The 26,579-nt window shown below is 48.1% G+C and overlaps 1 protein-coding gene across 3 annotated transcripts; it reads right to left on the reverse strand.

The window, feature by feature from the left end:
* ASCC2 (activating signal cointegrator 1 complex subunit 2) lies at positions 1-26,320 on the reverse strand. Of its 3 annotated transcripts, none has more exons than XM_075434745.1 (19): positions 26,257-26,320; positions 23,925-24,024; positions 22,692-22,850; positions 22,179-22,349; positions 20,363-20,492; positions 18,383-18,450; positions 16,633-16,743; positions 15,613-15,725; positions 13,482-13,556; positions 12,816-12,923; positions 11,162-11,230; positions 10,352-10,426; positions 9,925-10,111; positions 9,133-9,347; positions 7,387-7,506; positions 3,689-3,913; positions 1,911-2,022; positions 1,263-1,339; positions 1-764 (listed from the first exon to the last, which is right to left on the reverse strand). In XM_075434745.1, exons 2-19 carry the CDS (start codon positions 24,003-24,005, stop codon positions 596-598), a joined length of 2,265 nt encoding a protein of 754 aa, XP_075290860.1. In that variant the 5' UTR covers positions 24,006-24,024; positions 26,257-26,320; the 3' UTR covers positions 1-595. The 3 variants fall into 3 exon arrangements, with proteins under 3 accessions (XP_075290860.1, XP_075290862.1, XP_075290863.1); XM_075434747.1 differs by having other exon boundaries at positions 23,925-24,020; positions 26,257-26,316; XM_075434748.1 differs by lacking the exon at positions 23,925-24,024 and having other exon boundaries at positions 22,692-22,809; positions 26,257-26,278.
* Between the last annotated feature and the right edge of the window lie 259 nt (positions 26,321-26,579).

Here is a 26,579-nt window from a genome sequence, read left to right on the forward strand (position 1 = left end):
TAAAAGATTTAAATCATTTATTTGCACGTTCTGTTTTCACACGCCTCACTCGGGGGACAGAAATTTATGATAAGGTCTTATCCACCTGAACTCCTGGGGGTCTGTCGGCAACAGGAATAGCCCGAGCATCTTCCCATCGACCTTCAAGCTGTGCTTCAGGGTAAGGCATTTCAGCGGAGCAGAGAGCTGTGGGGGCTGCTGCGGGGAAGCCTTGCTCTCAGAGCTGCCCACTGCGTGGCCTGGAAGCCCGCTGGAGTTGCGGAGAGGGCGCAAGGAGCCAGTATGAAAATAAAATTCTCAGAATTATAAATAGTACAAAAGGAAACGAAGGGCTGGCGCAGCCTGTCCGCCGCATCGCGGTGCAGCCCACCGTCACACACGCGTCTCCACAAACTGCAGAGCAGTCAGCTCTGCCTGGAGGGCAGTTCCTTCCCCCGACTAGGGCAGCCCTCCCGCAGGGCACACGAGTCCGCAGGAGCTGAAGGGCCAGGCATTGAACCACGACATCCAGTCCCCTGAAGGAACGGAGCACCACTGCCTCCTCCGAAGCGAAGTGGAGGACTGGGGATGATGCAACACCTGCGCCAAGAGTCTTTCAGGAAGGAATCATGCCTTTGTTCCGTTTTCTGTCAGCCATGACTCGCCGGTTGTGGTTAGCTCTTGTGCTTTTGTTCGCTTCCTTCTTCCTTCGTTCCTGCACCGTTTCCCGGTTCTGCCCATGGCCCTTCGCATTCCCAACAACAGCAGAGCCATCGTGCTTGTGCCTGGAGCACACAGAAAGAGGACATCACAAGCAGCACACTGCACACTCAGCGGACAAAATACACCCATCCCGAGAAACAACCGGTTCAGCCTTGGCTCACCCCGGCTCTGCAGGGCTTCTGCAATAGCTGAGTGTCAGCGCCAGCCACACAAGGACCGCGTCCTCCTACACACTGCGTCTGTCAGCTAAAGCCAGCTACGAAACTGTCCCAAAATCCCTGTGGGAGCTGTTCAAGCTCTGGGAAGCCGTGCTCTCCAAGACATTATCCTGAACAGGGTTCTGCTGCGTATGATAAAGCGACATGCCTACCCATGTGATGGGACAGCACAACCAGCAGCAACGTAACAGCTGGGCGAGGAAGTCAACACTGCCATGGCAGCGACGCTGACGTACAGGAATGGTAAGGAACAGGCATAGCCTCCACAGTTCCAGTCAGCAGCAAAACACCAGCTAACTGCAGAGCCAGGGTTTCTCCCTGCAGAGGGAGGTGCTTACTCACCCCCTCCTCGCCAGGAAAGCCTGTCGCCTGGCTTCAGCTCTCTCCCGCAGCACAGCTGGGTCCTGCACAAAATGGTCCTACCATGGGGAGGAAGGAAAGAGGTCAGCAAACTCATCAGCACCATGCAAAAGGCTAGAGCAGGAGGTGATTCTGTTGGACCACGTGACGGAGTCGATCCGTTGTTTATTACCTCTTCTGGCTGAGCCAGCAGGATTGGTGTCAGTGACTCTAAACACAAAACCTGGCACAAAACCTGACTGGGACTTCTTCTCACATCCTAACTCTGCCAGCAACACCATCAGCGTCACTACTCCCAGTATATCCATGACAACAGACCATCAGTGACCATCAAAGTGTTCTGCTGGCCTCATCTGTCTAGGGAATAACAGAGATTAAGCCTCTCCACAGAGTAACTGTCCTTGCTCCAGCACGGTTAGCCTAGGAAGCAGGGGATACCCGTGCTCAGGGGACACTTCACAGGCCAGCAGACCGCAGAAGTAGCCACTCTGAAAAGCAGCTCAGTCTCCACACTACTGTTAAAAGATTCATGCTCTGAAAGAGGAAATCTGCTCCGCATCACTCTGCGGGTGAAGCAGATAAGGCATATGGTAAATCTTACTGCAACTCCAACCACAAACTGAATGTCACCTTTGTTCTTTCCTTTTCAGCTTCCTCCTCCTCCTCCTCTTCATCCTCCTCCTCTTCCTCCTGGGCTCCTTCCTGTCCTTTAGGTCTCAAGACCTGAGGAATTGTGAACGGCCTGAGAATTAAGACACAAAGAGTCAGCAATGAAGACAGTACAGCCACCAACACTTACTGAACAGCATGTCCTTTTTGGCTTGCATCAGCTCTCAGAAGTGAGAATCTACAAATTTCATGGACTTCCTTCTTTTTCTGAAGGGAAAAAAAGATGACACCCAGTAACTAATGACACATTTACTATGGGCAATTAACAAACACATGGTCTTCACTGGGGAATGCTCACTATGAAGTTGTTACCGAAAATAGTATAGTTTAAAAAGGAGCAGATCAGGAAAAACCTGAAACCTCACAAGGAATTTCTCCAAGGAAACAACTGCTTCCTCTGGGAGAAGGGGATGCAGGCCGAGCCACGAGGCATTAGTAAGGAGTACACTTTGCCAGGCTTCAGCTCACCGCTCAGGGAGTGCCTGAAGACAAGCCCTCAAACCCCAAACTCAGACAGAAACATTAATGCTCAGAAAGCGCTGTGCTGTGAAACCACTACGGCTGGTCAGCGGTTACCCATGGAGCCCCGAGTTCACTGCTGCACCCCAGTTTCACGCAGGGCGAAATGCTTGGAGAAACCCACCAAGCTTCATGAGTCACCCTGAACACCCAGAGCAGCCAAGGGCCTGGGGGGTGGCGGAGGTGGAATTCACCTCACGCCTGTAGCTCTTCTCTAATAGATGCGTGCGTGTTTAAATTCTGTTGGGATTCAGATCCACCTTTCCACTGCCGAAGGAACAAATGTAAAACCAGAAAAGCCTTTGCTACTTCAAACCTACAGATCTAGTTTTCAGCAGTAACATCCACCAACTGTTCCTCCTACTTCTCTAGGAGCAGTGAGCACCGAGCACCTGAACTATGGGGAAAGACCCCAGTGTCACACTGTTACAGGCAAACCACAAAAAGGATTCAGGCTGAAGCCTCACTACACTTTAGGAGATGGGAACACAAAAAGTAAAAGGGACAAAGGAGCACCAAAGCTGCATTCAGTTTGAGGTTAGAAACTGACATCTTCATAATACATCAGAATTTACAAGGCCACTTGCAGAAATGTTAAACCCACTTTTAAAACACATGTTTTCTATCTCTAGATCTTATTTTCAAAATAAACATACTACAACCCCCACCCCAAACTAACCCTCTGCTACCTAAAAGCTAATTGTCTCCAGCTGTCCGTCACTGTGCAGAGTGCTGAGCAGTCCATCAGGGACTGAATTCCAGGTGTCAGCACTCTGAGATCTCAGAGGGGACTGGCAAGGAGATGAACTCTGGTTGTACAGTTTTCCAATTTTGAAGCTTTCCTTTGCTAACCAGCCACTTTACATTGCCCAGCTACACTCAATCCTGAGTACTCAAGACTTCAGCACAACGGCAAATGCCCCTCTTCGGTTTGTTGGTTAGTTGAGGCAACGGCCGAGTCCTGCAGCCACAGCAGGTGGAAGGCTGAGAAGTTCCTGGGTGCATGCCATGGCAATGCCCCCTACCAACAGGAGAAGAGAGACCCAAATCTCCCTCCTTGCATGTTACGGAGAAAGCAGCAGACAAAAGGGTGGTTTGAAGCATGCATGTCCTCACTGAGAAACAGAGCCAGACCCAGTGCTGAACAGGTTTGTGCCAGCCAGACAAATCCAGGTGGCAATTCCCAGCAACCTCCCAGTCACTGCAGCCACAGCACCTACCTCCTGCTGATCAGCTCATCATCCGAGTCCGCATCATTTGCCCCAACTTGGTTTCCATCGTAAGTATCATCGTACTCGTCCTCATAGTCCTCCCCGTAGAGCTGGGCTTCTCCTGGCTGCACAGGAATCTCCTCCACGACCACGCTGTACTGGCTGTAGCGCTCCTTCTGCTCAGCAACCAGGCGTTTGTCATTCAGCAAACTCCTCGTCGTGTCCTTCTCTCTCCTGTGCTCCACAGCATGGGGATGGGGAGGCAGAGACAGAAAGGCAGTGTAAAGATCTTCTCTGTGTTACTTTTTTTTCCTTCTAGTAAGTGGAAGCTGAAGCAACAGAAGTCTCCTTTCAAACTCCACAAGCACCACTTCAGCCTACCTATTTCCCCTCTGATCTGTAACAGAGTTGTTTGTCTGGCTGCTGAAAAGGGCCACTCCTGGCTTGGAACAAAGCCATTTTTAAACAGAAGCCCAGCAAGATTACACAGCAGGTAAGAGCAGGAATTGGAGACCGCCACTGTCATTTGAGACAGAAAGGAAGCTTTTACAGGAGACCAAATGCAATTACACTCCAGCTGAAATTTGCCCAAGATCCAAATAGCCCAGGAAGTCCCACGAATCCTGAACAGCAAGCTGTTAGGGGTAAGGCTCCAGCCTACGAGACGGCTCTGCCAGGCCCGGAGTGCCCTCTAACACCGCGCTGCAGTATCGTCTCACTGCGGTAGCACGCACAGCTGCAAATCACGGAGCAGGGCTGCATCAGAGCAACTGCTGTGCGCACTTGTATGTTCCTACAGTCAAGAACCTTGCAAACGCGAGATGCGAAGTGTGAATGTAGATGGGGAGAGCCAAAAAATTACCACTGCAGCAAGTAAGGATCAGAATAAGCACAACTAAGAATGAAAAGAACAAAACAGAGCAGACTCGTGATTCTGATCCAACCTATTTCAAAGTACTGCATGCAGAATATTTTAAAAACTTAGGACGCAAGTAAATTGTAGTCATTTTAAAGAAGGGAAGACCAAGAAGTACAATTTTGACAGAGGTATTAAAAGCAGCCACTGAGATGCTGTGTCGCAAGCTGCACACACATAAACTCTTTGAAATCCCATTTTTCAGACCCACGAAGTATACGCTTACAGCACGTGGCAAGGGATTCTACTGTCAAGTATTCACAGGACAACTTGCAGCCCTCCAAGAGGAACACGCATCAATGATTTATTTGGCCTCTGGATATTATCAGAGGAAGAACCCATCCAAGGCAGACTGTCAGTGAGTCAAGAATGGATAGACTTATGTGACATATTAGCAAGCAGGGGGAAGTGATCTAAGCAGCCTGATTTTCGTTCAGAATCTCAAACCAAAGTAACATTAGAGAGATGTGGTTCCCCTCTCGAATGTGACTCACTGTTACATCGCTGCCTTCAGCTGCAATGCGCCCTACAAAACCTGTGGTTAGTTCGCACATACCGAGGCTGGGCTAACACCGCCTCTTGGTATTCAGCATGAGACCAAACTAAGCATTTGATAATTGTTTCCTGTTGAGCTGGTCTGATGACTGCAGAAGAGCTGCAATGAAGTGTTTCAGGCACCAATTCCAGGAAAAACAGTGGGATAACTCCTCTAGCCCCATGGTGTCCAGGACATGCTCTGACTTCAAGAGACCGATTCAGCAAGCAATTGCAGCTGGACCGGCAGAGACAAGTGAGATCACTTTTCAGGCTCAGCAAAGAATCACGTATATGCTAGCATATTTGTTTCCACATGCTTATTTCTCTCCTCATCCCAGCGTGGCTTTCTCCTTCTTATTAGCAGTCTCTGCCCCAAACTGCTTACGCTTACCCGCATAGCAGCTAGGGCAATGGGACCCAACCTGATCTGGCTCTTGAAGCGCTATTACGACACCATGCTGGGGCAGAAACAACCCTCTAAACACAGGCAGAATTTGGTGACCAAAAGATTTTAAGAAGGAGAAAAAAAAAGATAAAAAAAGATAAATGGATCCAATTTAATACAGAGCAAGTCTCGAACTAGGCGCTCAGGTAAAGCATCAGGTCTCTTGCTTGTGGAACAAGGACTACGAGGGAAGCTGCACTTTCAGTGCTGAAAGGACACATTCTTCATACTTACGGAGTCCTGAACGTTAAAACCCTAGAAAGCAAGGTACTATGGCTTATCCTTTGGTTTAGTTAGATACAGTCAGCTCTGGGCATACTGTGTACATTGCTACATCTCAGCTAGTTACCTCCAGGTTTTAAAAACCACTCAAAACATAAACAACTTGGCTGGAGTCCTGCAGAATGTTCTCCGTGTAAGAAGAACTGTTTTGAAATGAAGACGTAGCCTGAGGGAGGCCAAGAGACACCAGGAAGAGCAGCAGTAAGAGGATCCTCCCAAGAGGTCACGTAACAGTACAGCAGCAGAGATGGCAGCTTTCTCAAGTTCCCATCGGAGAGAAGACACAGCCTCCCTGGCAGCAGTAGGGGCGATGCCATGGGAGCAGGGTCCCACAGCCCAGCTCTGAGATGGCTCTGGACGTTCAAAGCTCCCCAAGAGGTCTGCAGAGGGAGCTCCCAGCAGGGCTATTCCACACGCTGGATGCGCTGTGCTGAGCTCAGGCAGTGCTCTCCGGCCTCCTCTGGCCACTGCAGCAGCCGCCCACATGTGCCGAACTCTGGGGAGGTGGGAGATAGCCGAGCACGCCGGTGCACAAGGCTCCTGCTGACAAGGTGCTTGCCCGCACTCTGAAGAAGGCAACACGATGAGGAGAAAGCAGAGATGGTGCCTCTGAACTCTCAGCTATGGACGCTTCAAAAGGCATTGTCTTGGCCAGAGAGAAGAGGAATTCTTTTCTTGCCTAGCTGAGCCAATATAAGCACTACACACTGCTACTGAAAAGTTGTTCGACTGGACTCTGGGACAAAAGTGGTTTTCTCCTGAGAGTTTGAAGCAGTTCTGCGACAAAACCTTAACTGGGAGTTCCCAGGGTGGTGTGGCTCAGTCTCCAGCCAGACTTCTATTTACGTTCTGTGTAAATACATACCAACATAAAGATCAGACTGGGCTGGTTAGAGAAAGTGTACAAAAAGAATCTGAAATCAACCATATTATAGCAACACAGCTGACATCAATGGCAGGCAGCAGGACAATGCCCTAACCTAAATTTGCATGGAGCGTGGCACAGCACAACACGCCAAACCAGGCAGAAAGCAAAGGAAATCCACAGCAGCTTATGGCAGCAGGAATAACAACAGGAGTCGAAGCCACTGAGCGGTATCAGATTTTGCAGCAGATAGGTATTGAAGCTTCCCCTGGATCTAAACCACATCACTGTTCTTTCCCATTTCTGAGTCACAGCCCCAGGCTCATAGAGATGGTTCTTCTCAAGGTTTGTTGTTCAATACAAGTTTAACATTAAGACCAAGAAGCAAGAACCCAACATCACAAATGAGCTTGGCAGAGTAAACTCTAGCAGCACACAGAGGAAAGTCAATTCGGAAAAACACCAACTGAAACGAAGCCCCTAACAGCATTTCATTTGACTTTCCCAGAGAAACGGAAGAAACAAGCGGGAAACATTTTTTATGAGCCTTACACCCCGCCAACAAATTCCTGCAGGAGGCTTGTATGAGAAATAAATTTGCAGGTTCACAGATATTTATTTCCCCTGACAGACAGGGTTAATTAAGGGTGCACGATACTCACCGCTTGCCTTTTTGTATCCGAGAAACATCCACTGAATCCCTACTGAAAACATCAAACTCATCATTCTGGAAAACATTATAGCGAGAAGTGACTAGAGGAGTAGGATCTGGCTTCAGCTGTCTGTTAATGAAAAAAACAGAGAGAATAAAAACAAAGGTGAACTGAGGAAGAGCAAGTCCTCTCCTTCCCAAGACCTTGATTTATTCTTTGTCGGTCTCAGAGCCATCCACAGCATGCCAAGAACCTCTCTGTGCTGCTGGCTGACTGGGTCACAGACTGCCATCCCTTCATTTCACAGCCGCACCATAGTACGTGCACAGCTCCTGCGTGGCACAGGTCTGAGATAAAAGGCACAGTTTTCAAAGCTCACCTTTGTTGGGAAACGAAAGCAACTTTCAGAAAGCAAAAAGAAAATTCTTCTGTTCGTGTAAGACTAAGTAAAACTGTGCAGGAGCATGGAATATTCAACAGACTGCGTGGTTTCAAAACAGTGACTCACTAAAGCCAAACACTAAGTATGATGAATTACATGCCGGAAAAAATTCCAATAATCTGCCGCTGTTGATGTCAGGGTGTTTATCCCCCTATGGTTCCCTCTTAATTCTTTCTCAGGGTTCCAGGTTTACGTTTGTTCAACTTACAAGTCAAAAGACCATTATTTTTACATTCATTTTGTTGATGCTGTTAGCTCAGCTGGGTATCTGAAAACGCTGCTGTGCTCACTTCTAAAACCAGCAGTGATCAAAATTCTACATTTGCTATTGAACTGACAGTTTTGTTTGAAGATGCAAAAGGCAGGGAAAAAATTCGAGCTCTATCTTCTGTAACCGCTGCCTTTGCAGAAAAAGCCAGTCCTTCCAAAAGCCCATGCCACATCAGCAGATCTGACTGCGGGAGCACCAAGACTCTTGCAAAAGTAAGATATTTACATCAGTTTTCTGATAAAGAAGCTTTCCTTTTTTAATGCAACAATGAGACAGTCTGCCCATTCCTCCATGAAATGTGAACAAACAGCACATTCACATCCTGACACTCCGTCAGAAACCGCTGCTGCAGCACAAACACATGCTAGCAGCTGCAGAGGAACTAAACCAACTCCATTCCACCACCAGCTATAAACCCCACATCCCATGTACAACTCCGAGAAGCAAGCAAAAGCCTGGCAACTTTGTCAAAGGGTAAGTAAAAATGGATCTAATTTGCCATTTCCGATCTCTCTCTGGTTTATCTTCAACCGCAAAACAGCAGCCTTTCAAATACCGTATTTGACCCTGCGGGCTGAATTTCAGCTGAATCAGTTCCTTTGCAGATGCCCTTTCCTGCAGGACAGCTGGGATTTTGACACCTACCACCCTGCCCTCCGCAGCAAAATAACTTTTGAAGGCAACACACTATTGCCCAGCTTAGGCTAGGCCCATGTCCCCATGATGGAATTTTAATGGTTCCTATTTGAGTGTTTCATGTCCAAGTAGTTTGTGCCCCCATCACAAAACACCACCCAGCATCTGCTCTGCTGAAATGCTGCACGGCGAATGTTCCGGTCCTCTGCAGGGCCACAGCGAGGGCAGAAAGCTAGGGGCAGGTGGCAACGAGCAGCTCTCACTGCAGCTATCTACCCCAAGAAAATGCACACGCAACTTCTTCGAGCTCTACAAGTGTCTAACCTTCAGTAAGAATGATGTTCAATGACAACCCGCAAACGAGAAAACAAAAGGCATCAAAACCACACCAGAAGTTGTCCCACACCTTTGCATTGTTCGGTCCAGCTTATCCAAGTATGGCACCAGTTTATCTTCTAGAATGTTGTTGATCACTTGCTCCGCGTTGTAACTGTACTCTTCCAGGCAGGCCAGGATGAAGCCCTCCCCGAGGTCTGGCAGCAGGTCCTTGACTTGAGAGATCAGGGAGTCCAGCTCCACCCCGGACACCTTGACAGTGAGCGCAGCAGCTGCACCGGCACACTGCAGACACCGAACAGAATTGGTGGCATTACTGGCAAGAGACAGCAGCCGAGGGGTGGCAGGTATGCACGTTAAGAAAGGGAAGGAAGCAGCCTGGGTTATCAGGATTCAAACACAAAGCAGTCCAAGACAGAAGTCAAAAGAGGAGAAATCAGCTGTTTGTACAATACAAGGGCTATGACACAGACTCAGGCACACAACTACTTTTGTGTGTCCCCGAGTCAGCAAGGAGACCCTGGGGAATCCCTTCCTCACATAGCGTAAGAACTGTGCATTTAAAAAATATGCACATGAACTACAGTGACGAAGCACGGTATTTAAACAAACCACAGCAATGGGAAACCCAAGCCAACCGGAGTTAGAAGCAATTTGCTCGAAGATAAAGCCGGGGTTCAGGTGCAGCTTTGTTTCTCGTTTCACTAGGCACATGGGGCTGCACTGAAATCTAGCACAGGTAACAAATAAGACCAAATCTCACGTCATCCCCCAAACCGAGAAAACCGATCCTCTCTTCACAGACGAATGGAGCAAGGCCAGGAAGAGCAGAACCCAGCCCTACCCAGACAGCTCTAGTCACCTCATCCTCTGATGCATATGCAGCCCCGAGCTCTTCCACGTCCTCAGCAGTGCTCTCCACCATTGCTGACGCTCCATTAGATGCTGCTGGTGGTGGTGGATCTTTAACAACTTGTGCTTTTTTCCTGTCTACCCCTTCCCACGCACTTTCCACTGCTTGGAGGATATAGGCCGTCCTGGTCTCATCTCTGAGAAGACAGCATTAAGGACATTTCTAGACGCACATATTCAGACCTCACCTTGAAGCAACTATGCAATTTTGAGTGACTCCCAAGCTTGTGCCTACATTACCATTTCTCCTCTTTCTTTTTTTAAGAGACAACCTTCCATCAGCTTAACCAGCGGCAGCAACACTGGAAATGCCACTGCCGTGAAGGAATCCAAGAGCAGCCAGGTCTGCAAGACCCCAAGGTGACAGCAAAGGATACAGAGTGGAGGACGCTTGCTGAAGCAGACTGATGTCATCCTCAACAGGAAACAGCTCATCATAGTCACGGAGAAATCTGAAAACACAGAAGCAAGTTTAATCAGTTGAACGCAAGAACAAATTACTAGCAGACTTGTCCCACACTACCATCCCTGCGATGCCACTCTGAGCTCCTCACTGCTCAGGCAGCAACACGTACAACCTCTCGCCCACCACTGAAATCCAGCATGGGTTGCTATGTCTGATTTTACCCCCACTATGCTGCAGCAGCACTTCCCCCCAAGACATCAGAGCCAGCTGCAACACTTCTCATGATGCTGAGACCCGTAACCCAGTGCCGCATTACAGAAAAAATATGGTTTATGACTTGAACAGGATCAGAATGACAGCACCGTCAGGAGGACAAGATGGAATTCACAGTTCTGCCACTTCTTCACTTCCCACCTTCAGCATTAGCACTTAATATCTTTCTGCTCTGGTCACCCCAGCTGAGAAGCACAGATTAGTAATCATAGTCTAACCTGTCCAGGTAGCTAAAGGCTAAATGCTATCCTCCGCTTTGAAAGCCTGGATTAAAGAGAGCGAAGAATAACATTCTCCAGCATCACGCAACATCCTCCTCATCTTTACAGTAAAGTCTGTACCGCAGCCTGAAATCGTCTCACAGCAGTTCTCCCAACTAGTTAGAATGATTTCTAACTCCCAACTGCATCGTAATGCCTCGTAATAGTGTCTCGGGCAATTCTCTTGTAAAGAATGGAAGAGGAAGGCAAGCTGACCCTCCCTGTGGGCCTCTTTCAGCCAGACTCACCTCCTTTCCTGAAGCACTGAAGTGAAGATCTGTAGAAATTCCTCAATAAAAGGCTGAATGTTCTCACAGCTGCAGAAAACAATGGCACAAAGCAGTGAAAAACTCAGTGGTAAGCCTACCGCATTGCACAACCTCCACATTCCGCCTCACTAGCCAAACCAGTCACATCCATGCATCAAGGGAAAACCCCATTTGAGAACAGATTTCAGTCCACTTTTTGGCTTTCACATGAGCAAAGGGTCAAATGGAAACAAGCTTCTTTTATGAGTTCAGCAAACCTTTCAGCCAGCTCAATCTACAGCCGTACCACAGTTAGAATTACAGGACTACTGACAGGTCTCACAAATCGTAGTCTGATGCCTCAGACTTGCAATAAGCAGAAAAGGGTGTGTAGGGCTTTTCTAATTGCACTCTTATTACACGTCTTGGGATTATACCAGTGAACCTCCCAGAAAATATGTGCTCACCTATGTAAGAACACAGGCCAAGCAAACTCCTGTTGCAACCCTTCTGTTCTAACGCCCAGACCTCCCATGGCTGCTGATGCCCCAAGCCTCACAGCAGGACAGAACGCCCTCTGCAATGGGTCAGGCAGACGAAGGTGGTATTTCCCTAGAAGCTGGAGATGTTGTTTTCACAGGAGCTCCCACCAAACTGGCAGTGAGTGTCTGGAGCTGTCCTTTACTGCCTCTGAAGTATATATAGTCCCTCAGACTGTGGATCGGAACACACTACACACTTTGGTTTCTTTACACTTCCAATATTGTGGTGGGTACTGAAAGGCAATACTTAGGTAATTGAGGGTCAGGCAAGGCTCACTGCTGCTTTAAGGACTGGAGTTATAGCACAGATAGATTGGGTAATTTAGTCCAGGTCACAGAGGAAGTCAGGGAAGCAAATCCAGGTCTCTCATAAGGAATTCCACAAACAGACCCTCCTCATCTTCTTGGGCAACTCTCCTGATATCAGACCAGGGAAAATACTAAAGCAGAACAGGAGCCACAGAGAGCAGCAATCCACAAAACCCATAAGAAGTACAGGCAACAAGAGGCCAGCCCGCGACTGCGCTGGCCTTCCAAACATGGTCCAGGTTCTTGGCTCCATCCCCAACGTGCAGCATGGTTTTGGGCCACTTCACTTTTCTCCATTTCTCTATTTCAAATCAAGGATGGTTATACCTGCCTTCATTTTTTGATTACTCAGAGCTATTGGTTAACAATTTTCACAACAGGAGCAGGTGCAGAACTAGGTAAAGGCACCAGTGTATAGATTTAAAATTACTATTTTCAGCGATCCGTAACGCTGCATCGCTTTTACTGTGGTGACTCAGTCAAGGTGTCTACACACAGCACTGGAATTTGCAACTTAGCCATAAACTCAGGTTAGAACGCTTGCTGGATCCCAGCCTTATCCCACTTCAGTGGGGCCAACACACAGCTCATCACACCATTTCTGGATCGTATAGCTTCATCTGGGGCATTCCTGTTGTGCAGGACAACAGAATTCTGATCTTAGCTAAAGTCTTTGGCTACGACCCAAACACAAACAGCAGTATCTGGTTCATTTTCTCCACTAAGTCTGAAAACGAAGAAACAATCTCTCCTGCAATGGCAATCAACAACTGGCTAGCATCACAGAGCCCGAGTGCCAATACCTGCTTTCTAAGATGGGCTGCAGACAGACTTGGTTTATTAGGATGTGAAAAGCCTCTATCATCTTCTTCCTGGAGTGTGAAATTCTCCTCCACAAATCAGCAAAAACGCTTCAGAGAGAGTAAAAGAACACACTGTTAATGTTAGCACAAGAAATCCGAATCTTCAACACACCTTTGCCCTAGAGTTACCCCTCCAGAGGAGGCATTTCATTAGCAGAACTGTCTTTTTGCTGCAAGGACCAGAGATCAGAGCCATTTCACACACATGAAGGAAAAATCCATGCTCTGAACAAAGTTAGTCTCAATCACCAAATGTCCCGACAGGTAGACAAGTGACATCTCAACTGTACCAGGGTAGTCTGTGCCTTAAAATGAGACCAATCCACACAGAGAGATATCATGCACGTCTTCACACTCTGTTACAATTTGAACGCATCTCCCATCAAGTTTCTTCTTAGACAGCAGTGAAGGGAACTGTTAGTCACCTCACCGCCCAGGAAAATTTGGAATTAGAAAAGCCATCTCTTCAGAGTTCTTTGAAGCACCATAAAAAAAAAGACAAAAAGATTCCGCAGAGGCAGGTAAAGCAGCATGAAGTGAATTTTTAACTAAGCCCTGGGAGAATTTTACTGAAAAGAAAATGCAAGCCTTTGCAGACATTTTCACCTGTTATCCTCATAATGCCTCTTCTTCACTGCAGATTCCAGCTCGGGAATTGCCAATTCATAAAACGAAGCTAATCTGTAGAAAGCGGTAACAAAACAGGAACTGTCAACTGAGGCTTCAATTCACTGAAGGACAAATCAAATGGTTAATCCCATGAAATTCTCCTCACTAGCAGTACTCCATAGCATCACCCCATTTTATTATTTGTTCCCTGAAACACAAGCAAGCAAATATTCAACAGATGAAGAGCAGCACTCGAAGGAAACCATCCAGGTGTCTTTGAAGAGGCAGGCAAAGAGACACATTTGAAAAAGCAACATGCTACTGAACAGAAGAGCCATCTGCCCCACCGAGAAACACCCCAAACGCAAATCCGCAGTCTGCAAAGAGCTGACATGCTGGAGTCCATCCCAAAACACCCCCTCCCGCGCCAACAGCCTTATGAACCTATCTTGCTGTATGCTAAAAACCGGGTATGAAACAGGATATGATTTCCAACAAATTCTTACTGGTCTGGCTACTCTGCTCTGCTCTAGGTAGGCATTTAGATGAAGGTATCCAACATGCAGAAAGCCTAAGAGGATGTGTCAATAGGATGTGGCAGGGAGGAAACACAGAAGGCTCGTTTGGTCCAGTTTCGCATTTTCTGTGCCAGGCAGCCCACACAGACCCTTTCCTTCAGGGACAGAGCACCGCGAGATGCGGAGGAGCACCCTCACGGAGTAACAGCCAGTACTGGCTCCTGAGCAGCGAGATGTTACAAATCATGGTTTACAGCACTCTGCACAAAAGCCAAGCCGGACTGACGCGCAGAGGCTCCATTAGGAACATTATGTCCACGTCTCTCATTAGGAGCCAAACATGTTAAATGAGTATCCTTGAGGCAAATGTAGCAGAAGCTGGTGGATACTTCTAGTCAGGGACAGAAATTAGCAAGTGCCAGCAGATTGATTCAGACTCACAGAGTTGCCAAAAAGACGACACGTAAATCAATTTTCCCTCCCCACGCTCCAAAGACCCAGTAATTAGCCCATATTGAGCAGTAATGAAAACGCGTTGCTGTTGTCCCACTGCATAGAGATCAAGACTATTTCAGCACATCTCTGACTTTGACAGTAGAATTAGAAGCAAAAGACTTTCCTCCTCTGAGTAACCGAGCATGTAAGCAGTGCTGCCTGCCAATTCAAATAGCCACTAGCTGTCCACCAGCCTGCTCTTCTCTCAACAACCAACTCGAAGACAACACCCAAAGCGGACAGAAACCTACACACCCCAGAGCAGCATTACTCAGCCTCTGGTCCGCAAACCACTGGCAGCTCTCAGACTTCAGAGGTCTGCAGCGTGATTGGAAACAAAAGCAAACCACAAGCGTGTGTTCGTTCACGCTAACAAACAAACAAAACAGGGGAAATAAGGATGATAAATAATCACTTCAGTTGGCCCTAAACAAGGGCTGTCAATGCAGGACTCTACAAGATGATCTGGGGGCTGAAAACACCTGGAGCAAGACAGGTCAGTGCCTCTCAAGAGCCTGCAGCCTCTGTGGGAACACACCCAGCTGCCCGGTCCTTCAGCCCATCCTGACTCATCACCACTGTGATCCAGAGCTGGACAGGGAATTCACGGTCAGCCCAGCTGGGATAGCACTGGCTTACCCTCTCCCAGGCACTCGGCTTTTGCCAAACCTCAATAATATTCTCTAGCATAAAAATTAGGTATAACATCAAGCAAAAATGTTTATTTTCAGACCCTGATGGACTATCACTCCACGAGACTTTCTAATTCCCTTGCTTCAGGTCCTACAGCAGGAAGCTCTTTTTGTCCACAAGTCTTTTCTACTCATCCCTCTCCATCCCTTCCCAAGCACAGCGGGTACCGCTTACTGTCATGGTTGCCTGCCTCTAGGATCTGGATCGTGACGAAGGTGAACATATAACAGACAAACTTCTAGATGTCCCTATATTCATTGATTTACCGGGAGTCTCTGTATTCCTGTCGCTGTGAACCTAGCAGTCTCTAGCTGCATTAAATCGGTCTACTCTTAGTGATGAAGGCGCTGGGACAGGACACAGCAACACACTCAGTATTTTTACTTTGCCAAGACGAGCTCTGTCTGCAGTCCAAGATGTACCTGTAGCAAAACTCATGTTTTTGGAAGGTCTGGCAAGCCAATGGGAAGACATCAAGAAACGCCCACAGTGTCGTGCAAGTGTCGCATAGGTACAGCACAATATCCTTCAGCTCCTGAGGGAGAAAGAGCAATGTCTGAGAGAAAAGCCAGACAAGTTTTCCTAGGAACACAGGAACTCACTAGCTGGGACACACTGTGCTCAAACCAAGCCTGGTCCCAACTGCACAAAGAGAGTCTGCTATAATTCGTAAACACACGACATGTTTCTGCCTCTAGACCCAGTAACGACATCTCTCTGAAAACCTCTATGCTTTAAACATCTACAACGCAATCCCAACTGCTCACTCTCATGAAAGGGTCTGTGGAATTACGAGAATCCTCATCACTGTTTCAGACGGTGGCTTTGGCCTCTGTATTTTCTCCACATACAGCATTCTTCCCCATCTATCTGAAAGCACTGCATAGCAGTAATACAGGAATTAAAGGGATGACTTCAGTGGCCATTTCAGTGCATTTCCAGGGCAGCGGTAACAACTCCCATGTACAGACTGTGGGACTAACGTCTTGTGAGATAGGGCTACTAACTCAGATGGGGCCTGTCTCTGCACAGGACCCAGCACAAAAAAACACAAACCTTAATTAATTAAAGCATACTGTTGTTAAACAAACATTTCTGAAGGAAAGATCAACACTGATCACTGTCAGGGTTATGTGGAGGCTTCTGTCAGATGCTCTGTGACATTACTTATGAGCTGGTTAAGCAAAAAAAGATGCCGGGTTTAAAAAGAATCCATGCTACAATGGATACAGTTGACACGCACGGGAGCAGAGCAACCAACGCATGGTGGAAAGGCTGTATCATCAAAACACAGAACAAACAGTGAAACAATGACATGGAACCATGTGCTGTATGAGCCACCAGTGTCTGGGAACAGAAAGACCCTCTGTGGTCTTGCTGCTCCACGAAGCGTTCACTTCGCAGGACTCCAAACAGGCAAGCACAAGGAGCAGCAGCCCTACCTGGAGTGGCATGTTCCCCGGAGTCACATTCACTCTTTCTTCCAACTTCTGGGGCTCAGCAGAGGCTCCTTCACACTGCAAGCCACACTTATGCAAAATATTGCTGAACACCTAGATCAAGAGAACAGAACAGGGTTAAAACAGACCGGGGAAAGCAATGGGACGTGCTTTATATGCAATACGTGACTATTTCCACGCAGCACAAAGCTGCAGAGGACGAAAGCTGCAACAGACTCTTGCAGGCTACAGCAGGAAGGGCCACACTGCGCTTCCACACGACTTGCACGCAACGGTGGTGGTGGTGCTGGGACAGGGACTGTAACTAATCCAAATCCTCAGCTACGTGAGAAAATCAGCCACTGAGGCCAACGCTGGGAGCCGCTCGGGATCCCTATTTGCAAGGGAGTGGGGGGACAACTGGGAAGTTCACACCACCCCCTGCTTACGGGCAAGTCCCAGAGCCTTCCTGCCATCTCCCGTGAGGTCAGCAGGATGGATCTTGTGGCTCTTGTTTATAAACAAGAATCTGAGGAGAAGCCCATAAAAACAGGTTCCAGATTGCTAACAGTCTCTGCTGTAGGACCAACTTAACCGCAGTTCCCGTACATCCGCACCCTGAGAGATTTGTCAAACCCTCCTCCTGGAGACACGTGAATGGGCAGCAAAAGGTACCGAAGCTGCACACTGGGGGTTAATATTACTATTCTACAGGCACACGAGTTCCTAAACCTGCACTGGTATCAACTGCTTTCAGTGACAGTGTAAGCACATCAACGGCTTTATCGACCAGTAACGACACATCTTTGTTCGAGCTGTGACATCCCTACACTTCCGATACACCAGTATCGCCCTGCAACGGTTACGAAAACACACTGTAAAGAAACCAGTGTTCTGCAGAGAAACTGCTCCAGCGTGGTACATCACGGAAAGCAAACGGAATCTCTGCTGTCCTCCCCAGTAATACGTTTGAAGGTCTGGTCTTGCATCCCAGAATATTTTTTAAACGTGGTATCACCTCTGAGATTTAGCTCTAGCCATTTCTTAACACACAGAAAGCAAGAAAAATGTAGGCTTTCAAAAAGTCAAGTGACATGATAGGTGTCTTGGGGTAAACAGTACTGTGGGGTTTGATTATGTTTGTGCATAGGTGAGCTTTCTGAGGACACAAACATGTCATTTTTAGGGTACAAAGATGTCAATGCACCTTGATTTCCCTCTCAGGCTAAATGTGAATCCTGCTTACCGAGCCTGGGGAATATACCAGCTGCTTATAAAAATGAAAGCTGAGACATGGAGAGGTGTCAAATGTCTTTTCTATGGCAACAACGCACCCCCTCCAACGGATTTCCATTCACTCCCGAGGACCTGCAGCGTTAACACTAACCCACTCTACTCTGCCAAGCCTTAGCTACCTCTCACGGCCTCTGTTTCGTTGTTCTAAGTTTTAATGCTTCCCCTGCTTGGTGGAGCGGTACAAAGAACACTTTTTGAACCGCCTAACAAAAATTCCTTGGACAAGTGCAGAGAAGGCCAGAAGCTGAAGGAAGGTAATAGCAAGTAGTCCTCAGGTAATAGTTTTAGATGAAGGTTCAGAAACTATGTGACGCACATTAGCATAAACTAGAGAAAGTAAGCAATAGCAAATACATTCTGCCTGCCTATGAGCACATTCGCTCCCTTCCACCCTCTACACTGTGCCGCGTTTCCAGATGCAATCCAAGCCCTGAGCCAAGGAGGGAAGCAGCAGTACCTGGAGGACAGTGGGCAGAGTTTCGTTGAGGTCACTGAAGTAACTTGGTTGCTGGGTGAAGATATTTTCTGTGAAGAGAGGGGGAAGGAGACCATTTCCCATTAGCTCAGACACTCATGCCAACAAGCAGATCTGCACCGGAAGATGCGCTTGTATTGCCAGTGGCACCCGGCCCCCTCCAGACTCAGCCAATAACCACCTAGGACACAGGCACGGGCTCACTTCTCAACTCACGCACGGAGCCTACTCCTACGAGGCCGGCCCATGGACTCCGCAGTGCAGCTGGAGGACTGGTAATGAGAACACGTTCATCGGAGCAGAGCAAACGAGGTGTTAGATGATTCACGCCCCAGAGACTGAATCCATGAATAATGCAAATACTATTGCTGAACATTCCTAGTTCCTTTATTTGACAACTGGAGTTGACTTTTAATTACTGATAACAGTTCAGCATACCCTGGAAAATGTTCAGCAGAATATCTCTTAAAGGTAATGAGGCTTTAGTAATACCTGCTATTATATTACTAGGACTTCATTATCTTTACAAAATACTCCACTGAGTAATGGCATACCATAAATCCTCACCAAGTAAGCACAGAGGCTGCCTATTTTCCTTTAATTTACTGTTCAGATTATGAAAATTAACAGAGTTCTCCAGCAAGGACAGAGCATAGGTAAGAGTTACGAGACAGGTTTCAGAAAAATTTATACTCTGAGAAGAACCTAAAGTTTATCAAGTTATGAATTACACACCAGAACTGCCACCACAACATAATGCAAATAGTCAGGTGAGTAAATCGTTGATCACTTGTGCGCAGCGTTACTGCATTGCGCTCTAAAGCGTACGTATAATTCAAATGAGGTTTCATATACTTAGGTCTTCTTCAGAATATTTTAAGACCCAGATAATCTAAGCTTCACATCTGAAAAAACTGTCTATCTGTCATGCGTTCTTCCCACTTCTGAGGCTTGACAGATGAATTTAGAGCAGAAGTTACTGAAAAAGGATAAAGGGATTCAAAAATGCAAAGGTTTATCTAAGCTTTTCTGGTCTGGAAATTCAGCTGCATCACATGATCTCTAATGCTTCTCATGTTAGTAAACTTGGAAATGAGACAGAAGTAACTACCAAAGAAAGGAAAAAGTTTCATTACACGAACTGCAGACAAAGTGGGTTAGAATTTTGGAAGAAGAGCTCACTTCATCCCAGGTTAGGTGCTTTTCCATCTGTGGTGGATGTTAAAGACTACAGGTAATTTCCTTGTGAAAAGGGCACAGGATAAACACAGAAGCTAAACCAATACGCCTCCTCTCCATTGCGCAGGCTCTAGCATCCAAGGCCGAGATGTTGCTTAATATGCACTTGCCACTAAGACTGTCTGTACAGATACGGAGAAATCTCGGGATAAGCACAGCTTGAGCAACGCTCTGAAGGGCTCTGTGGTTTGAAGGCCTATATAAATCAATGTCTGCACTGAAATTTCAAGTTCGCCCAATTCACAGACCAGCAATTACCTCATGTTGCACGTTTGACTCGGCCCCCAGCTCTGGGAACAGAAGCACACCTATGAGTGCTTGGACTGTTCCCCTTCTCCCAACCCTCCTCCGGCCCTGCCCAGGAACTGAGTTGTTCGCCCCTTCCCACCCGTACTAGGATTTTACAGAGCCCTCACGGTCCTCTTACAGTGGCCGAGGGAAATGTTATGCTGAGGCATAACTGAGCCTTGGTTCACGCCTGACACCACAAGCCCAGCTCAGCACAGCTCAGCAGCAGGCCACATTCCTTGACATAAATGAAGTTCACAAGAAAAAAAGAAAAAATAATCCAATCTAGAACTTGATCTAGAAATTATAGATTCTAGTTGCCACTGAACAATTTGTTTTCAGAGCAGTAACATGGGTATAAAACCCTGCTCACCACTTGCCATTACAGGAGTAGCAAAAGCCTAACCGCAACAAGCTGTTCCTTGCCTCACTAACCAATCATCTTCTGGAGCAGGAGACCATTTCCCTTTCCAAAAAGCACACAGAGATCCAGAATCTTCGGGATGTCGAACAGGAAGTTATTGTAAATAATTTCTCCAAAGACAGAGGGAGTGATAAAATGCTCCTACAAAGAAGAACAAAAAAAAAAAAAAGAAGTAATTTAAAGGATAATCGATATCTTACTCTGCAAGAACTCCAGCATTATGACGACACCCGTAAAAACCTCTCTCCAGCATGTGTTAAGGATTTTGTTTCGTACAAGGCAGCAAGTCTGCTTACACCAGCTTCTGCAGAGCCCTCCATCCCCACGCTCCCAGATGCTGGTCCCTGCTACCCCACCGGCCTCGCACCACCCGTCACAGGGCCAGGCTGCACCACGAAGTGAACAAAGTGACCTAAAAGTTACAACAAAAACGTACCTCCAATTCATTCGGTTCCCAGCCCTGGCTCACCACATGGGCAAATAAGCAGCTGAGCTGACACAAAAACAGCTCAGCTTGGTAGCAGGAAGAACAACTTAACTGACACTGACAGCATACGCGAGATCGCAGCCTGAGGTTACTGGTACCCTGGCAGAGTAGAATCAAGGCACCAAAGACAACTGCATCAGCGACAAGTAGGAATAAAACCCAGGCACTGCAGCTCTATCCCCTGACTGCTAGAACACTGTGTCAAAAGCACAGGACTCATAACATTGAAAGAATTTCTTCTCAAATTCTAGGTGACAAAAACTCCATTGTCTTTGACACCAAGAAGCAAGCAAGCTAGAACATGATTTTGGATTTCCAGAAGACAAATTTGCCTACGACAGCAAATGTTTTCAATCATGGCGAAAGGCAGCACACACACTCCCGCTGCTAAAGCGGAGGGACAGGGCTTTACGCTGGCTAGGTTCAATTTCTAGAACTCCTGCTGACTGCCTGCGGGACAATAGACTATTCATTCTCTTCAAATTACTCAACTATAAAATGGTTTCAAATGCTTGCCTGCCTCAGTGGAGTGGTAAGATTTAATCAGATCCTGGAATGAAAGACACCATAGAGGTGTCATATTCTTGCTGAAGTGGTGCCAGCTGCAGGCTCCAGCATTCCTTCTACCTGTTCCTGCCCCAGTCCTCCAGCTCCCGCTCCAAGACCTCTCCTCCAAATGTCCTGAATGTCACCACTGCAGTAACCAGGAGAATCAGTGCATCGCTAAATAACACATCATGAATCAATGAGGACATCAAGGGAGTAATTGCTAAAACACGAGGTGCCTCATCCTCCCCAAAGGCCTTGTGAAAATTCCTCAGCTGCTGATAGGAGTTACACTCACACAATTAGGGCTGAGTACATCTTTCAATCCTCATGCCAAAACCCCAGTAATTCAGAGCTATTTCACTGTGTGTCCAAAACTTGGGTAAAGTTCAAGGAGAGACAGGTATTCGTGCAGCTTCCTGCATGGCCAGAGGAAGTGGCACTGAGGGAGTTAACGCTCGGCTACTGTGGGCCTGCAGAGCCTTCGTTCCACATGGCCGCACCAAGGCCAGCTTGCTCTTTTCTCTCCTACAGCAACTTATCATGCCACCACACGTGACTAGCCCGCTATTACTTAGTTGATTGCCTGGATCTCCTCCCTGAGAAATCACTGCATAGTTCAGGTAACCACTCAGAGCTGAAGCATCACCTCCGTATGGAGAAACAGCCTGATAAAAATAGCCAGGGAGAGAAACGCAGCTGGACATGCAAGTAAGAACCATGATTAATTTCTCCGATTGTCTTTTCCCTAAGCTATCCAGCCCAGAGCACTTGCAAGGCAAAAAAATTTTTACCTTGGACTCCTTGTGAGTGGACATTCTGAGGAAAGTCAGGAAGACACTCCGATGAAGACATTTCTGCATGTCATTCACGTCCGGATGGCAATCCAACAACGCATCAAACTTGCGAGGGGCATAGCACAGGTAGGAATCCAGGCACTTCTGAAGCGTCTCATCAAATATTACCTTGCACAACAAGTGACAAGGAAACGGAAAGAAGAGAACGTCACGCATTCACGGCTTGTGCTTACAGGCAGCCCACTTCAATTTAAAAGCAAGCTAAAACATTCAAGAGTACTAAAAGGATTCACATATACATCAAAAACAAGCAAACTCTTAAAATCCACAACGAAAAATTTATAGGGAAGTACTACTTTCTCTGCACTCAGAGAGTGCAGTAATTAACAGACTTGACAAATGACATAACGAGCACATGCAAGTCTTTACAAAAATGATTTAAAGTTCGTGGCTTTAAGCAGCACCTCGATTGTTCATGCTTTTTCTTCAGTGTCCACATACAATCATTACCTGGCACCAAAACTTGTCATGAGGCAAAGCCAGAAGCCAGTTCAGGTCATCTGCAATGAATTTTGCTCGCTCCAAGAATTCTTCCACTAAAGCAGGGTCTCTGACAACCGGTGGCGGTCTGTATAGCACAAAAGACCGATCTGCTTTTATTTCTGGGTGCTGCAGAAAGCCAAAACACTGCGTTAAAACTAGAGACCAAGTGACAGGAATGCCCAGTTAAAATTGGCACTGCCTGCTGAGCCTTAGGAAACCAACACAAAATTACACTTTAACACAATGTAACATTCAGCTCCCTGGTAGCTTCCCATTTTCTAATCGTTCAAGGCAACAGATCACTGGGTTTGTATTCTTATTTAGCTGCAATATTTTCAGACTTTCATAATTCAGTAGACATTGCTCCTTGCATTCTATTAACCAGCAGCCTTGCAAAGCTGTCCTCCCCCACCTCTGAAACAAATGCAACAGCTTAACGTCATGCCTTTGAAACATGGCCCCACTCTCTCTTTTTCCTCCGAACCAGTTCTTGCACAACATTCCATGAAGTCAAACCAACATGACCACCAAATACAGAGCAGAAACATTTCACTGCCCCTCCCCAAGGTTACTGGACAGGCTCTGCCCAAATACTCCCGCCCTAGAATGAGAATCGTGCTGAGCAGCAAGCCACTGCTTCGAGCTCTGCCTCGACCCACACGTATGCCCAGGGTGAACCTCCTCACGAGCAAGCAGCACTAACAGCGGGGCCCACTTCTGCAACACGCCCAGCAGGCTCTCGCCATGCCTTCTTATTTCGCGGAGAAAAGGGTTACTATGGATTTAATTTTCTGATTTCACCAAGCTGAAGCCACAGGATGCAGTGAACGGATGGACTTCTCCCAGTGCTATAGCTCAGAGCTAAACTTCATGCAGCGCTTGCAAAAGCTCCCAAAGCATTCTCTCTACTGCAGCAGAGTTTACATTACTAATTGGGCTGTTCCTCGAAACAATAAGTAGTTCTGGGAGAACACAGTTTATTACAGATGTTGAACACAGTAAGATTTTTTGGTTTTTTTCGATGGTGGTAAATGAAATCTCAAATATCCGAATGCAGTAAACACAAAGAACATTTCTTTAACAGGTAAGCTAACCAAGCTTCATCTTATCCTGGACCAAGGGGTAGTTTTGCCCAGGTCTCAACATAAGACAATTCTTTACTAAAGGTCTTGTTTGGCTTTCGGGAGAAACACAGCTCACCAGTGCCGGTAAAGTTCTCAGCTTCCCTGTCTTGGGGTCCCTTTCTGTCAGCTGGAGTTCATCCAGGGGCAACACTGGCATCGTGATGACTCGCTTCTGTCTTCAGCAAACAGAAAAACAAAAGCAGCACAGGATGCATTTTACAAGGTCAATCAACCTAAAGCATCATGGAAGAGGCTACAGCCTCCCTGTAACACACTTACACACAGTGGCTGAAAACACATTTGTGCAAAGCCATTTAGACACCACCGGAACGCCAAGCCTCGAGGGAACACCCCAGAGCCAGCTGCCTCGGAAGCAACCTGTAACATGGCGCTATACTCTCACCCCTGTCCCTTTCCGAGAGGCCACTGACATCTTCCAGGACAACAAAAAGCATCTGGGGACGCTGTTTAATGCGGCAGCTTGATATTTAAATCTGGTTCCTGAAGAGCTGAGCTGAACTCTGCCTTTGCAGTCTCTCTTAGTGCTTGCCGTCTACCGCCTGACATTACAGCCCGGAGAGGCAATCAAAAGACCTCCTGCCAACAGAATATTTTCGGTGCTTATGTGGCAGAATCCCTCAGGGCTCATCCAGATACGGCACACAGGGTGAGCCCACAACACTGCCTTCCTTTCCCCTGCCAGTTTCCCACGTGCTTGCAAACCAGTATGTTATTCTACAACAGCATCTTTAAGATCAGAAGTACTTCAGTGAACTTTCTGAAATTAGCTGTAAGTCAAACCTTCAAGTAATTCAAAAGAAATGATTACGTGCACTGTTTAAGAAGTTTAGATATTAACAAAAAATGAAAACTGCAGGTTACCAGAGCTTTTAATTTCTTGGGGTTTTCTGGTACAATTTCTGTGAACTGGCACTAAAAAGTTACATTCTTGTTCAGAGCCCAGATCACAAGGCTCCTTACAAGCATACTGAACCACATCCCCACTGCCTGGGCAGAGCCACAGTTAAAACAAGAGCACTGTCCCTGCAGCTGAGCAACACCCACTCAGCAGCAAGATCACAGCTTAAACAGCAAGCGAAAGGGTAACATCTTTGGCTCCAGAGAACGTGCCGCTGTCCTGGTTTTGGCTGGGACAGAGTTAATTTTCTTCCTCGTAGCCAGTACAGTGCTGTGTTTTGGATTTAGCCTGAGAATAACATTGATAACACGCTGATGGGTCTGGTTGTTGCTAAGTAATGCTTATCCTAAGCCAACGACTCTCCAGCTGCCCATGCTCTGCCAACCGAAGCAGGGCAGGAGCACAGCCAGCACAGCTGACCCAGCCGGCCAGAGGGATGTTCCATACCGTACGGCGCCATGCCCAGTATATAAACTGGGGGAGCTGGTTGGGGGCGGGAGCACTGTGCGGGGACAGGCCAGTCACCGGGTCATGAGCAACTGCACTGCCCATCGCTCGTTTTGTATATTATATTATTATTCTCTTCTCTTCCTTTGCTGCCCTGTTGAACTGTCTTTATCTCAGCCCATGAGTTTTAGCGGTTTTTTCTCGATTCTCCTCCCCACCCCACCGGTGGGTCCGGGGTGTGAGTGAACGGCTGCGTGGTGTGTTGCTGCCAGCTGGGGTTAAACCATGATAGTCACCTACGTACTTAGGCAAAAACTGTGTCATCTAGCATTCTAGAGTTTGATTTTTCACCAAACAAACAAACAAAAATTACACTAGAGCAATGCCAATGTATTGGACAGCTTAGAACGCTTGAAATAATTATGTCTTTCCAAGTGAGTTTAAAGATTAGAATATGGACAAGTGGTTTCAAAGCTTTAAATAAACAATTTCTTTGAGAACCACACTTTCCAGCGGAACAAGCCAAGGCGTTTTTCAGCTCTCGTCATGTTTAACTCGGCTCTTAGAGGCTCTAAACCCTTCCGCACGCAGAAGAGCGCCTGCAACACCGAAACAACGGCCCCGGGCCTCCTGCCCAGCACCAAACGACCCGGGCCAAGACAGCACCACCCCGGCAGAGCCACCCCGAGACGGCGCTTCTCGGCCCGCGGAGGAGCCCAGAGAGCTGCCCCCGAGCCCCGCCGCCCTCCTCCCGTGGGCCGGCCCCCGCCCGGCCCCGCCGCCGGGCCTAGGCCCCGCCAGCCCCCGCCCCAGGCCCCAACACCGGGCCTAGGCCCCACCAAGCCCCTGCCCCGGCCCCAGGCCCCACCACCGGGCCTAGGCCCCGCCGCTCCCTCAGCCGTCGCCGGTAAGCCAAGCCCCGTCGCTCCAGAGGCCCCTTCGAGCCGCCGCTGCTGCCAGCGCCGCACCCCGGGCCAGGGCCCCCCCTCGCCAGGCCCCGGTCAGCCCGCCCTGCCGCCCCCGGCCCCCGAGCCGCCGTTACCGGGCAGCCACGTCCCCACGCCGGCACCGCGCTTCCGCAGCCGAGCGGCCCTTCCGGAGCTGTGGGGGCGGGCCAGGGGAGGGCGGAGTCTGTCGTAGCCCTGCCCCCGTCGCCGGGTTCTCCCGCGGGCGCAGGCGTCCGCCGGGCCCGGTCCGCGGTGCGGGAGCCGCCGCCGCGTTTGCAGCCGGTTGGGCCGCAGGAGCGGAGTGGGCTCAGTCGCGACCCCGAGGGCTCAGTCCGAGCCCGGCGCGGGGGCAGGCCGCGCTCCGCCGGGAGGTTGGCTGCCCTCGGGAGTGCAGCCAGCTCGTTAAACGTCACCGTCC

This window comes from Opisthocomus hoazin, chromosome 13, assembly GCF_030867145.1.
Source record: "Opisthocomus hoazin isolate bOpiHoa1 chromosome 13, bOpiHoa1.hap1, whole genome shotgun sequence".
Taxonomy (NCBI): Eukaryota; Metazoa; Chordata; class Aves; order Opisthocomiformes; family Opisthocomidae; genus Opisthocomus; species Opisthocomus hoazin.